This window comes from Bison bison, unplaced genomic scaffold, assembly GCF_000754665.1.
Source record: "Bison bison bison isolate TAMUID 2011002044 unplaced genomic scaffold, Bison_UMD1.0 scf7180017864108, whole genome shotgun sequence".
NCBI classification, from domain to species: domain Eukaryota; kingdom Metazoa; phylum Chordata; class Mammalia; order Artiodactyla; family Bovidae; genus Bison; species Bison bison.
The window spans coordinates 12,702,149-12,717,423 of record NW_011494680.1 but is presented as its reverse complement, the minus strand read 5'-3'; the positions used below and the strand labels follow the sequence as shown (position 1 = coordinate 12,717,423).

Here is a 15,275-nt window from a genome sequence, read left to right as displayed (position 1 = left end):
AATTTAAAAACATCTGGTCCTGCCCTATCATCATCCTAAAACATTTTCTTTTTTTTTAAGTATCACCAATTTTATTTTAAAGATTGTTTAAAATGCACACTTATTTTTTAAATTTCTATTGAATTTGTTACAATATTGCTTCTGTTTTAGGTTTTGGGTTTTTTGGCCTCAAGGCCAGTGGGTTCTCAGCTCCCCGGCCAGCATGAAACTCGCATCCCTCACACTGGAAGTCTTAGCCACTGGACCACCAGGGAAGTCCCTACAGCAATGGCAGTTTCTTTTTTCTAAAAAAAATAATAATAACTTTGTTTATTTACTGTTGGCTGTGTTCAGTCTGCATTGCTGCATGAGCTGTTCTCTAGTTACGGTGAGCAGGGGCTACTCTCCAAGTGTGGTGTGCAGGCTTCTCGCTGCAGCGGCTTCTCTTGCTGCAGAACACAGGCTCCAGGGTGCGTGGGCTCAGCAGTTGCAGCTCCCAGGCTTTAGAGCACAGGTTCAATGGTTGTGGTGCATGGGCTTAGTGGCTCTGAGGCATGTGGAATCTTCCAGGATCAGGGATCAAACCTGTGTTTCCTGTGCTGGCAGGCAGATTCTTTACCAGTGAGCCACCAAGGATGCCCCTAGAGCAACTTTTTAACCGATCTGCACAGAAAACCATCTGTGTCCCAGATTTTATTTACTTTTATTATTTTTATATCAATTTTTATTGGAGTATAGCTGATTTACAATGTTGTGACGTGTCCCAGACATTTTAGTTGTCCAAAATGAAATGTTTGCTAGATGCCTTCAGTATACACCAGCAACTACTGTATTGATAAATTCTGGTTGCTTCGAGTCCGACCGTCCCGGACTCATCTTACATTTTCCTAGCCCTAGTATTACCCGGTTCCACGCCCACATTTCAGCAATCATTTCGAGACACATTATCTTGGCATACAACCGGAGATTTCAGTAGAAAGCCAAAGATAAGACAGGGGCCATCCAAGGAGAATGAGAAGCCAGGAAGAGCCTAGATCTCATGGTGCTTCTCATAGCATATCATGAAATTTAAACCTCGAATGGAATTCAAATGTCTGGCCTGCTGTTTTAACCTTTTGATGTTAACTCTATTTCTTTCAATTCTGAAAAAGGTTTCCAAAATTACATACCTTGGAGGTAGTAAAAAGACAAGCTTTGTCCCTTCCATGCTATGTCATTTCCTGACTTCACTCTTTCAGAGTCTTCCTCCTGTATTGTCATTCCCATCTTACTCTTAAGTGGTCTCACCAACTGGAACTGCTAAGAGGGTCTCAAAGCCCACAGGATGATCTCTTGAACAAAGAGGTCATTTTCATTCTGCCTCAGTTCTGCTCCAGAAGGCTCAGACTCTTAAAGGTGTCAACGCTGTGTCCCTGACTGTCACATAGACCCATTTTCTTGTTGGGATCAGCAATGCTTCAAAGGGGCATGCTGTGAAGATCTCAACAAGAGGGTCTCGAGCTCTCTGGGAGCAGGTGATCGGGTTCCAGACCTCACTGAGCAGCAGCTGGAGCAGGTGCAGAACTGTTCCAGGTCCTAGTTCTTTGGGATGTTCTGAACTAGAACTCTGTGCTCTGTTCAGTGACCATTCATGTTGGATCATCTTCCTGCTCCCAAAACTGTAGGTGGATCCTCTTCCCGCTCCCAGAACTGTAGGTAGATCCTCTTCTTGCTCCCCAAACTGTAGGTGGATCCTCTTCCCGCTCCCAGAACTGTAAGTAGATCCTCTTCCCGCTCCCAGAACTGTAGGTTGGATCCTCCTCCCGCTCCAAAACTGTAGGTAGATCCTCTTCCTGTTCCCAAAACTGTAGGTAGATCCTCTTCCCTCTCCCAGAACTGTAGGTAGATCCTTTTCCTGTTCCCAAAACTGTAGGTAGATCCTCTTCCCTCTCCCAGAACTGTAGGTGGATCCTCTTCCTGCTCCTAGAACTGTAGGTGAATGGCCTTCCCGCTCCCAGAACTATAAGTGGATTGTCTCCCTGCTCCAGAACTGTAGGTGGAGAGCTAGAGAACTGTTTTGCCCTTCATATCATATAAATATAATTACACTGGCCTCTTCTGTTTTACTTACAGCAAAACAATGAACAAAAGTGTGTGGATTCATCAGCCCTCAGGGGCATCCTTTTAATTATTCACTAAGTGGCAGTCAGTTTGACCAGACTCCTAAGACAGTTGAAAACAGCCCAGTCCCCTATCTTCACCCCGCATGTTCAAAACTCCTTCTTCAATGGGCATATCCAATGAACAACTGAGTCCAGGCACCACCACTGTGCATGCACACACACACACACACAAAACACTCAAATTGACCGGGTGAGTCCAAAGGGCCTTTGGGGTTTTTCCATAGTCTTATGATGGAAAACCCCCACCAACTTTCTGGCCAACCCATTATCTCTAGGACAGTTACCAGTAAATTTGAGAGTGCTCTGAAGTAATTTTACATACTCAGTAGACTAGTTTTGAGAAATATGTTTATCCTTTTATTAGACGTCTAGAGTAGTCTATCAAAATCTTTATTATTCACTTGAAATTGAAAGTTCCAAATATATTAAGTTATACTTGTCCCACTGTTGCCATGAAACAGAACCTTAACCAGGCATAAATCAACTCCTCGGCCACCTGGATTCTAAAACTGCCATTCAGCAAATGATAATCCAAGCCTGAAAGACCTTTCCCAAGCACCCTATTACTAAATTAAGCAGTTGCATTGAGGAAATAAAGCTAAACTTTAGGGTGAAAAGGTGAAAATCTTATTAAATAATGCAGAAAAGAATGAGAAAGTGCCTGGATAAAAGTAACAATAAATCCATTCTTACTTCTGGCCCAACCTACTGTGTACTCTATCAGAGGTATCAAATCATGGTTTACTTAGGAAAAAAATAGGACATCATAAATACAGAATTCACTTTCAAAACTGTTTTTGACCTGATACAAAAAGGATATGAATTGTTTTCCCCCAAGGACAGATGGCTCAAGGCAGAAAGGGCTATACTATGACTCACTGTGCAAAGAGCATTAACCTTTACACAATCCAAAAGTCCATTCTTAAACCTATCTCAATATCCAAATACAAGTACCACCTATGTTCCTTCTACTGGGTCTCACGCTTGTGCATTTGGGTTTGCTGTTGTTGTTTAGTAGCTTAGTCATGTCTAACACTTTTGCAACCCTGGACTGAGGCCTGCCAGGCTCCCCTGTCCATGGGATTTCCCAGGAGAATACTAGAGTGGGTTGCCATTTTCTTCTCCAGGAGTCTTCTCCACCCAGGGATTGAACCGGTGTCTCCTGCTTTAGCAGGTGAGTTCTTTACCACTGAGTCATCAGGGAAAACCCAATGTGGGTCCAGAACAACATAAATGCCTGAGCCATCCCCATGTAACACGAGGTGCTGAACTAAGGAAGTTCTGCCAGATGAGTTCTGTGCGTTTGTATGGCTCCATCATAAGGGATGACCCTTCAGAAGCTACAGGGATGAGGTCAGCGGATTGTAAAAACCATTACCTTAGTCCCCACTACGTGTCAGCAACGCCCAGGGGCAGCTCTGCAGCCCTCACAGCTTCCACAGTGCTGCCAGGGGGAGACAAAGGCACCTTCTCACAGCCACATCCTCAATTATTCAAGGTAATAGGAAACAGACTGGCCGGGCCAGCTAGAATCCACAGGAAAATCTCAAATTTCCTTTTGTTTCTATTTGCCACACTTTCCTCCACTGTTACTAAGGCTGATAACCAAAGTAACTATTTCGAGAACATCAGCAGTTTAAAAAGTGAGTACCTGCTAATGTTTACAATTTTCTGACGGTTTTTTATTGCCCTTTATGAAATACCAGTAATCTACAAGTAAGTCAATGAGCTCCATATTTCTTATTTTAAATCATACCTCAAGGCATGTCTCTCCTTCCAGAGAAAATTTCCCATTACTTTTCTTCATCCTAAAATTCACCAATTCAACAAACACTCTACTACCCTCAAATACAATTACAGTGATTTTTAATCTCTGGTGATAAGATGAGCCTGGTCATCTCTAAATGGTAGTAATACCTATTCCTAAACTGGGGGTAGCTTTCTTTTAAGGGTAGGAAAGAAGGAAAAAACTAGCCCTATAGTGCGCAAGACAGAAAGAAAAAGCAATGCCCTCCATCATGTATAGTCTAAGTAGCTCTGAGTAATAGAGCTGATTATAATTTGCAACCCCCAAACCTGCTGACTATGCCTACCAAAGCACTATCAATTGAATGAAAATTAATATATCCCATGCAAACCACAGGCTATTTACTCAAAACAAGTCACTTCCATTCAGTGAAGGGGATTATGCTTTATAGTATGTCAAGCATTTACATTCTGCCATATATCTACAATTCACAAATTAACAATTCTAGAGTTATTAGAAGGACTAAAACACAACCTTTCTAATTAGGTTAATAGTGCTCGTTTCTGCTTGAACAGGAGTGAAATTTGGTTGAGATCTTATATTCATCAGAGAGGAAATTCTCAAGGTCAAAGAGTCACCAGGTAGGTAATTCCATATATCTTCATTCTCTACACTCATTTCGAAAATATCTTTTGTTTTAACTTTTTATTTTGTATTGGGATATAGCCGATGAACAATGTTGTGACAGTTTCAGGTGAAGAGCGAAGAGACTCAGCCACACACACACATTCTGTGCATGGGATTTTGATCCGATGACATCCTCGGTTGGTAATAAAATATCCGTTCCATTTCACTGCAGTGAGCTGGGCTTGTGTCTCCCTGTCTGACTGAATACTCTGGCTCAGCATCACCCAGCAGAGCTCTCTGCACCATCCTGAAAATATCTTGACATGTTGCTTTTATTTTCATATGAACCAGAATGCTATCTTCTGATAAAAGTCTATGCCTTGAATAACACAATAGAACAGCAAAACAGTACTGGAGCAAAGGCAAAGAAGAATTTACCACTGGCACAATACCATTTCAAGGATCTCTAGAAAGTATCTGAAGAGTTGTTGTTAAGTCACTAAGCTGTGTCTGACTCTTTGTGACCTCCTGAACTGTAGCATACCAGGGTTCCCTGTCCTTCACTATCTCCCTGAGTTTGCTCAAACTCATGTCAATTGAGTTGGTGATGCCATCCAACCATCTCATCCTTTGTCGCTCCCTTTTTATCCTGTCCTCAATCTTTCCCAGCATCAGGGTCTTTTCCACAGAATCAGCTCTTCACATCAGGTGGTCAAAGTACTGGAGCTTCAGCTTTAGCAACAGTCCTTCCAATGAGCATTCAGGCTTGATCTTTAGGATTGACTGGTTTGATCTCCTTGCTGTCCAAGGTATTCTCAAGAGTCTTCTCCAGCAACACAATTTGAAAGCATCAATTCTTTGGTGCTCAGCCTTCCTTATGGTCCAACTCTCACATCTGTACATGCTTCCTGGAAAAAGCACAGCTTTGACTATACAGACCTTTGTTGGCAAAGGGATATCTCTGCTTTTTAATATATTATCTAGGTTTGTCATAGCTTTTCTTCCAAGGTGCAAGCATCTTTTAATTTTGTGGCTGCAGTCATCATCAGCAGTGATTTTGGAGTCCAAGAAAATAAAATCTATTACTGTTTCCGCTTTTTCCCTATCTGTTTACCATGGATGCCATGATCTTCCGTTTTTGAATGCTGAACGATTTTTTGAAAGCTGAGTTTTAAGCCAACATTTTCAAAGATTTCACCTTCATCAAGAGGCTCTTAAATATTTCCTATCTGATAAACCCAGGAGTTCACTTTAAATCTTGTAATTCCTCCACTCCTCATCTCTCTCACTGGAAGTTACACTTTGTATACACTTTACATTTTTTCCCCCCCCAGGAAAAAAAAAAGGCTTATTTTACATGTCAAAACAATGAGGCTATACTTCCACACACCTTGAAAGCGAAGAAAAAGAAATAACTGTGCACTTGATGATGATTCAAGCTGGAAGACAGACACTTATACCTAAAGGAAACCATCTCTAGAGACAAACAAACCAAACACCGTTTGCTAGAACATGTAAATGACCTGGATGCCTATGTACTCCTTCAGACTAAAGCATTTTCTCAAACTGATGGAAAACGGGAAAGGTTGACAGGGAGTCTCCCTCAGTAACAGGCACAGTGTTCCTGGAATTCATTGTCACAGTGTGTGTGCCCCTCAGGGACAAGGGCACCAGGCTAACAGAGGATACTTAGGGCTCGCCTTCAGGAATCAACATGAATTTCAAACAATTTGGAAGGATAAGGTATATTATCTTCAAAAATTATACTGAAAATATTTTAGTATTTCACTTCTGCAGTAACAAAAAAGAAATACTAGGGAATATTTCAATTGCATATGAAAGGACTTTCCTGGCAGTCCAGTGCTTAAGACTCTGCTCTTTCACTCTAGGTGGTACAGGTTCGATCCCTAGTTAGGGAAACTAGGATCCCACGCACTGCAAGGCACGACTGAAACAAACAAACAAAATCCCCCATCAAACAAACAAGCAAAAAAAGAAATTAGAATTCAACTGCACATGAAAAAATACTGTGAAAAGTATGAGAAAACAGCTACTTGCTAAAATGATAAAGAGAGCTTCCAGGGTTGGGGAGTGGGAGTAGGGACCTTCCTAAGAGAGATGACAGATTGATGTCTATGATTTTTTATGAATAATATTTATGAAATAGGCAGCCTATGAGTCCTATACATTTCTTTTGAGATGTTTTGAGTTCCTGCCTATTCTAAATGCGGTAGTAAAGCACTGACTGATACATCTTAATTTCATTTGGGGTTAAATATCCCAAAGATTGATATTGGACTAATATTAATTAGACAGGATTAGAACCACCAGCACAAGTTTTATTTTACAATAGTGAAATTTTTAAAAGGAAAATGTAAAACAAAAAATAATTTTGAGTCACACGCACCCCACAAGTTTTGATGACTCCACATGGCGCTTACCTGTTTTTTTACTGAACGACTGCTCATAATTTTTTCTACCACTGGACCATCTGCATCAACAGATTCCTAAAAAATAAAGCAGAAGGAATGACTGCAAACAGAGAGCATGTCATTCTAAGCTATGAAAGTGAGAAACCATTCCCTTTTGCATCTCCCTCCAAACCCTTTAAATTCATACCCTTTAAATCACTGGGCAGGATCGCCAGTGGGAAACACGATTGAAAAGAACAAAAATCTCCCTCTACAGAAAGGCAAAATGGAAGATCTGTGTTTATTACTTCGCGATTATGTGGTTTAATTGCATGGACTAGCATGGGTCCCCAAAGCCAAGGAGCATTCAGAAACTCCAGCTGCCAAGAGAAATGATCTCTGCATGATGGCAAAGACCTGCCTTCTCCCTGTCTGGACCCATGGGGTAAATATACTCATCATTCTGTTATTGTAGGCAGCTTTGATCTACGGAGGTCACACAAAACGTTACAGAACAACCTGACAGAGTGCAAATTACCAAATGAATTACAAAACTGCATTTAATATATTTTTCAGTGGGTTACCAGTTTGTTAACTAAAGCACAGTGATGGTAGGAAGAGGACTTTGGGGAGGGGGCGGGAGATCTTCACAATAATCAATCCTCCATCACTACCCATATTTTACAAGCTCTTTTATCCATCATTTACATTGCATGGAGAATAAAGTATGCCCTGCTGGGTACTACATGGCAGTAATTTCATAAAGGGGTTCTTATGATGCTGAGCAGCAGGAGACAAGCCTGAGTGGCTTATTAAAGTCCCAGAAGCTATACAGCACTGAACTCTCGAAGGGAAATTCAGTCTCCCTGCAGCCCAGCTCTGACTCATCCTCAACAGGGACCATCAATTCTCCAAAGCGGTGTCAAATTGTGTATCACAGGCTCACACTAAAATAAATTTCAGTGAACAGGGTTTTTTAAAAAACCTACTTCTAAACCACTGATTTCCCAAAGTATGTTCACCAACACGAGACGGATGTCCAACACTTCAAATGAACTTCTCAGATACCAGCTATAAAATCTCCAGCCTATTCTTTGAAATGTACGCGGGAACCCCGCACACCTGGTCGCTCACCTGTGGCTCTGACTGTGAGGTGGTGGAGGGGGAGTCTCTCCCAGCAGCATCTGCGTCATCGGCCTCCTCATCAGAGATCTTGAACTCCAAGTCCTCGGTGTATCGCTTTCTCTTCACTTGCCTGCTGGACCGTCGTTTCTAAAACAAAACCCACCCGGGAGGGCTTAGAAAGCTGATGCTTATTTCTGTTTCTTAGAATGGCAAGGGTATATTTATATTATAAAACAACAATGATCTTAAAGAAAAGTCAGTGACTATAACCTTGTAAATCACACAAGACATCACATTGGCAACAAATATGATGGGAAAGGGGTTAATCTGAAGTCAGACACCTGGCAGGTCAAGGTCCTGCCACTTCCGGCTACGTGGCCTTTAACTGCGCAACGGTAGTAACAACACATCTTCCTCCTCATTCAGGTGGTGAGTTGCTCAAAAGTGAAGGCAATACTGAAGCTGGGTGGTGGATATATAAGACTTCATTAGGCCATCCTATTTTTGTATATTTAAAAAAATTTTTTTTTCATGATAAAAAGTCTAAAAAAACTGAAGGCATTAGAAGATACTTTGTGAATTATAAAGTTCTATATAACTACAGTTAGGTTATTATCCAAGGTACCAATAAGATTTCAGAGGTGCATTTAAATAGAAGGTGTGCATTTTAATCTTGGTCCTAAAAGAACATTTCTGAAGAGATGAAGGACTGAATGGTAGAATTTATGAGCAACTATGATAAGGAACTTTACTTTTAAAAGTTTGGACTGCACTAATTAAAATGCAAAGGACTGTTAACAGTATTAGTAGGAACACTGGCAAGATGCTGTCTCATCCAGTGGTCAAAGTAGAACCTAATACACTTTTGCAGGACCAGTGTGGTCAAAATGTAAAACCTGCCCACTCATCCTGGCAAGCAAACTCCTAGGAAGCTACAGGATGCATCCAGAAGACAAATAATTAACTAAAAAGAAAAGCAAGTCACATAACAATTGATTGCTTACAATTCTAAGATTAGAAAAACCTTGTGTATCTATCTGCATGTGTGGCCCATCAATATATTAACTCCTCCAGAGAAACACACTGCATATCTTGTTTACTTTCCTATGACCCAATGAATATTTGTTTAAAAAAATTAATGTATATGTGCATGTTTTCAATAATAGGAAAAAAATCTGAAAAGACACAACACACTGTTAAAGCTATTAATTCTGGGGAGTGAAATAAATGCAGCAGAAGGAAAGATTCTGCACTTTTCGTTCAAAACAATTCTAGACTGCTTGACCTATTTGATATACAAATAGGTTTGTCTGTTAATTAAAAATGGAGATAAATAACTTTCTTATTAATGTCTGTATGTGATAAAATCTAAGCTAACTCTAAAATGACTTGCGTAAGTTTTAAATCACTGACCAAGACAAGACTATTACAGATGAGCTGGCAAAGCACACAGAATAAAAAGAATATGGAGAAAAGTAACACTGATACAAACTGCTTTCTAAGAGTTATGAAGAAAAACTTTCTGAAGAGCCTTGCAAGGTTTTTAAAGTTGGGACAGTAAGGCAGAGAGAAGCAAATCACCCCACCACATGGACCTCAGGAGGTATGGGCCAGAGACCGACAGGGCCCAAGTCGGGACCACCAAGCTCCAACACCCTGTACCATAGAATGGGACCCACTGCATTTTACTGTATTAAGTCTGTGATTCCCTTGCTCTCAAAAGAGGGTGGGAGGCCGCTCACAATACAACTGGTACAACAGGAGCAACAGATGGGTCATTGGAGACTGTGAACTTTTAGCTCTACATCTAGGTATTGGGGGGAGTTGGGGGGGGCATCCAAATTCTGACTTTCCCCTTTGACCTCCCTCTCCTCTCCGGAATAACCAATTCCATGTGGAGGTGACACAGAGGCCAGCGGGGGTCCTGCCACAGCCCATCCTGCCCCACATCACCTTGTGAGTCCTGGCACTGTGTGTCCCCATGAGAATGAGCCTGGTCCCTCACTGTGTGACCTTAAGTGCATTGTTTTAGGGACCTCAGTTTCCCGATCTGTAGAACAGGGGTAATGGTAGTAGCTGCCTCATAAGTATGCTGTGACGATCACAGAAGGAAATTCACTGGAAGCATTCAAAATGGTGCATTCAAAACATGCTAATGCTACATGCAATCAGTAGCATTACGGTCATCAGCAACTAGCTCCACTTTTACAAGGAAAGTCAGGAAGCAGTGAGGCTCTAAAGCCAGGCTGCATTACACAGCCTCCTTCCTCTCTTCCCACAGCTCATCTGAAGTAACTCCTCTTCTGCCTCATTTTATCACCTCCCACTTCTGGCTGTCAATTTCTTTAAGATGCAAGAGCCTATTATCAGGAACAACATTTTAATTTGGTGAGATTTAGCATAATCTCTGTATTTCATTTGATGTATCAATTTCGCTAAATGGAAACGGATTAATCTTTATTTTCATCTTTATGTCATTACTGTAAGGAGAATGTGCTACGAATGACACATCTGTGATGCTTTATCAGGTTTCCATGGCTGGGGCCATTCTGCCCCAGGATTCTTTCAGTGCAAGTAACTAAACGTCCTTGGACAGAGTCTAAGACAAATCCACTTTAAACCCCACTTTGATAATGAAGAAGTGTTCCAGTGCAATAAGACAGGGACTTTTTTTTTTATATAGAAATGTATGTATGGTGAATATAACTTTTATAATCAAAGTTTCTCCTCATATCAACTTTGTCTTACATAAGGGTAAAAAATATACAGTTAGAACTCAATTTTCTCAACTGTTTAAATGTTATATGGCTTCTCTACCTTTTAAATAATAACTGATCTTAAGTTCATTTATTTTGGGTAGCAAGGTTCCTTTTCCAATTTCCCAACATAAAATAATTTATTACATAATAGGCTTCTTTAAGATCTCTTAGATTATTATTTAAAAGATGTGGGGAGTATGGCTAATTCAGTTGATGTTTGAGAGAAAACAACAAAATTCTGTAAAGCAATTATCCTTCAATTAAAAAAGAAAAAAAAAGATTGAGAGGGGATCAAAATAAAATGTAAGAATTGCACTTAAAGCTCAAAACTTTTGAATTAACACAAAAATAACTTGTTAAACTTGGATTGTTTTAAGAATTTTCTTATAGCTAAAATAGGTATACTGAAGAGGAGATTTAAATGTGTTGTCACAATCTCACTATGGCAGTACTTTGTGACAATTTTCAGTTGGGTAAAAGAAAAAATAAGACATGGCATTTACTGGAGTTTAAACAAATCAATCATAAAACTCAAGAACTACACGCCCTTTACTGAAGCGTGTGCGACAGGAAGAAACACAACAAACCAGCAGGCAGCATCACTTCCTGTGCGGAGACACAGGAGGGACACTGAGAAAGAGTGACTTGTGTGGTTACTGACTTCAGCTGTGCAGCCCAGGACAGTTCAGCACCAGCCAATGAGAAAGGATGCATCGATGTCCCTTTGCATTGATTAGCATTTTCTATAAGTGAAATGCAGAAGGGGAAAAAAAAAACACAAAACACTGGTATTTCATAAAGCCCATTTGGGTCTGCATTAATACAAATGGATTTTTAAGATTCAGTAGTGTTTGTGAAAGAACTACAGAATTTTCTTGACCTGTGTGAAAGTCTTCTTCATATTGTCCAAATACTATTACATGAAGGTCCTAGTTTAAGCAAAGACAATTCGGGGGGAAAAAAACTACCTGTGAGCATAAAAATTAAACTCAAAATCATTAAAAATAGCTTAAAACTCCCTAAACAATTAAAATATCTACTCACCTCCCCCATATCCTTTCACTGACACTCATTCATTCATTCATTCATTCATTCTCTCTTTCCCCCTTTCAGGTCCTCTTAGGTTAGGTCATTCTGTGACTTTATCGGTAACAGGGAGTTCTAGTTAAACACACACACACAAACAAAAGCTATCTGAAATTCTTTAGCACAGAGCTGTATATTGCAAGTACTTTGTTTCTAACTTTGAAGCAAATTAGTAGGTACAAGGAGTACTGAATATGCACCAAACCATTAGAAAAGGTCAAACTTGCTTCCAGGGGCTGCTTTCTATCCTGGCAGGATGCTCAGTAACTGCTCCTTGACAGTGGAGATGTCATTCACAGAAGCCACGTTCCCAGGCACCCCAGAGGACCACGCTGGCATGCTTCCAGGGAACGTAACAAGGAAATAATGTTCAACAGTCACGTGGAGGGATCCCTTACTTACAGTCCTCTCAGTGGAGGCAGTATGCTTTATACGCAAGAACCTGAATTCCTGATGTTCATTTCAGGGCCAGTCTTTCGACTGATTCCTATAACACTCTCCAAAAGTCAGGAGAACCTAACACTGGACAATTGTGCAGAGCTGCCATCCAGAAAGTCACTCAGTTGGTTCACAGAAACTTTAGTATTACACAAACACATCTCGACTCTGACCGTCGGATGTCAGAAACCTTAAGATGAGGTACAGATTACATCTTCAACTTTGTTCTGCAATATAATTGACAGGGAACCAAACTTAGGAGAAATTTAGAAATGTGGATGAAGCTCTTAATGAACCAATGTATTAAGAATACATTAACACTAACATATACATAAACATCAAAAGATACCTTCACAGAAATAAATGTAAAGAGTCTGTTTTATTTATCATAGAGTCAAAGATGGCAAAAACATGAAGTCAGGAGTTTAATTTCGGGCAGGCCGCCCAGATCTCATCACAATGGATATAATGTTCCAGACAACAAAAACCCATCTTTACAGCAGCTCTATAACAAAGACAGGTAGGTCCAGTGCACTTGATATGCAGCTACAGTTACCCACGCTCAACAACCATGGCTCAGGATCAGAATAAAGGTATTACCTGAACACCTGGGTCTTCATCGTCTTCGGGAGGAGGGGATGGTGGGGGCGTTTTGTCCAAGTCTGAATTTTCAGAACCTTCTGTTTTTCCCTTGTTGACCTTTTTCTTCAAAGCACTTGCTTCTGCATCAGGTTTCTTGTTACTAGAATTCAAAGTGGATCACTTAGTGTTCACTTTTTCATGAGGTGTCCACACGCCCCATGCCTCTGTTTCCCACACAAACATCCCCGAAGTATCAATAACCGTGGATAAATCAATGCATGTTGGCCATCGAGAGTTACAGTACTTACTCTCAATTAATTTTTACAGCAAAACCCCATACCCATGACCTTCGGCAAATATCTGACCTAATTAAAAAGCAACGGCATGCAAAAACTGCTAATAGTCACACAGAGTACATTTGTTCATCGAGACAATGAACAGTCTCTGCCAATACAGCAAGCCCTGATGAAAAATCAGATTAAGAAGTTGTTTTGCTATCAAGTTTTTAAGGCACCAGACTATGTTTTTAAAACTTTCAAGGAAAGCTAGAACATAATGATCATTTCTTCATATCTCCTGCGGATAGCTTTAAATACTCCTAAGTCCTTTTCTTGACCAGTAGTATTGCATGTCCTCTTTTACATCATTCAGCTACATTTTAATCCAAGTTATAATCTTTTAAAATATAACAAAATATATAACAATTTCCTCCTCTACACAGTTTTATTTAATGCTGCGTTCTTAAGTAAATATAAGCTTTATTTTGGTGCTAGGCGTTTTTTTTAAGGTGTCACAATAGCCTGTTTTTCAAAAGCTAGGTCTCCAAAATACAAAAACATAGCAGAGTGACCCCAATAATTCAAGTTCACGATCCATAGCATGTTTCCATCAAAGGTTAACAGGATTTGAATGTTACCAAAGTCAAAAGACAAGAATGAACTGTAAGAAAAAGAAAAAAAAGATTTTAAATTTAAGTCTAACATCACGTTTAGAACCTTTATTTGCCATTCTTTTAGAATGCACTCTGAGTGCCACCTTTCACAGCAATTTCCAAACCAGCCTCAAGGCTTCCTAACATTGTTTATTATCATTTATTATCCAACATTTAAAACAATCCAACCTCAGTAACTATTACTTTTTACCATTGAAAACAAAAGATACATTTCAAAAACCTTTAAAAAGTTTGAGCTTGTAAATTCCTAAAAAAAATATGCTGCCAGAATGCATTAAGTAGCATTTCTGTTTCAGTCCCAACTATTACAAAAGGAAAAGAGGCCAGGATACCTACATGCTTTAATTTCAGTAAAGCACATGTCATGTAAAATATTTCAAAAGTATGTGTTAATATAATTGCACACCTAAAAGGGATTTTTGTAACGAATAAATAAGATATTTGATAATACTAAAGTAGTCATTTTCAAATCCTCAGAGCTTGTTTTTTATTTTGTGGTGTTAATATCTTAGCCTAGTAAATAGCCACATAAGGAAAAAACTTACAACGATTCAAGATCATAGCAAACAGCAGTTAGGTTTACAGACTTATTTTTAATTAAAAAAAAAAAAAAAGGCAGTGTCCTAAAAACTTTAGGCCCCCGAAAGATCCACAGAAAGCATAATATTTTTTAAATTTAAAAAAAAAAATCCATACAAGAGTTCCTCATCCAACTATCCCAGTGTTTATGCTACACATGGACAGCAGTCTCCCCTACTATGAGGCTCCATTCCCAGCATTTATTTCCGCTCTAACTGCCACAAATTATACAATACTACAGCTGAACGCTGGGCCCCTTTCCTTTCATCTGCACGCCAAGAGCAATCAGATTACCCTGGTAACCAGCGGTCACATGACCAGCACCTGCTCTTTTGGCTGGATGCCACTGACTAAAGCCATCTGCTTCCCTCAATCAGCTTTCAAACATTCTCAACACCTGCGCTGCAGTGTTTTGTGGTTTCTTTTATCAAATCAGTGCAAAACTGCTTCCAAAACTTTACATATTTCTCAAATTTGTTTAATCAGAGGTAGGCCTGTCACGGAGTTGAACAGCTGCCAGGTAAAGCAAGTTGGCGGCTTGTCCTCTGCCCGTGCCCTCTCCACCCTGGAGTGCAGGACACCATTTGATTTAGTGGGGTTACTGCACCCAGGGTGAACCATCCTCCAGGAGAGAAAGGCTCGCTGTCCCGGAGCCTGCTGGAGCCCAGGTCTGAGGAGATGTCAATCTGCCGAAGAAGAGACGTGCGCATGCTTTTCCATCTGTCCTTGGCTGGGGACGCGCCCCATGGAAGCTCTGAGACCACCCGAGGTCGGACAGGACCCCTCCAAGCGCATGGACAGATCGCCAGCAGCACAGGGAAGTGCCCA

The 15,275-nt window shown here is 40.3% G+C and overlaps 1 protein-coding gene across 1 annotated transcript in view; it reads right to left on the bottom strand.

Moving 5' to 3' along the window:
- Positions 1-15,275, bottom strand: part of CHD7 (chromodomain helicase DNA binding protein 7) — a 130,380-nt gene that overhangs the window by 59,838 nt on the left and 55,267 nt on the right. Inside the window, 3 exon segments of the mRNA XM_010839000.1 lie at positions 6,957-7,022; positions 8,061-8,198; positions 12,935-13,076. Coding sequence (XP_010837302.1) covers positions 6,957-7,022; positions 8,061-8,198; positions 12,935-13,076 — 346 coding nt within the window.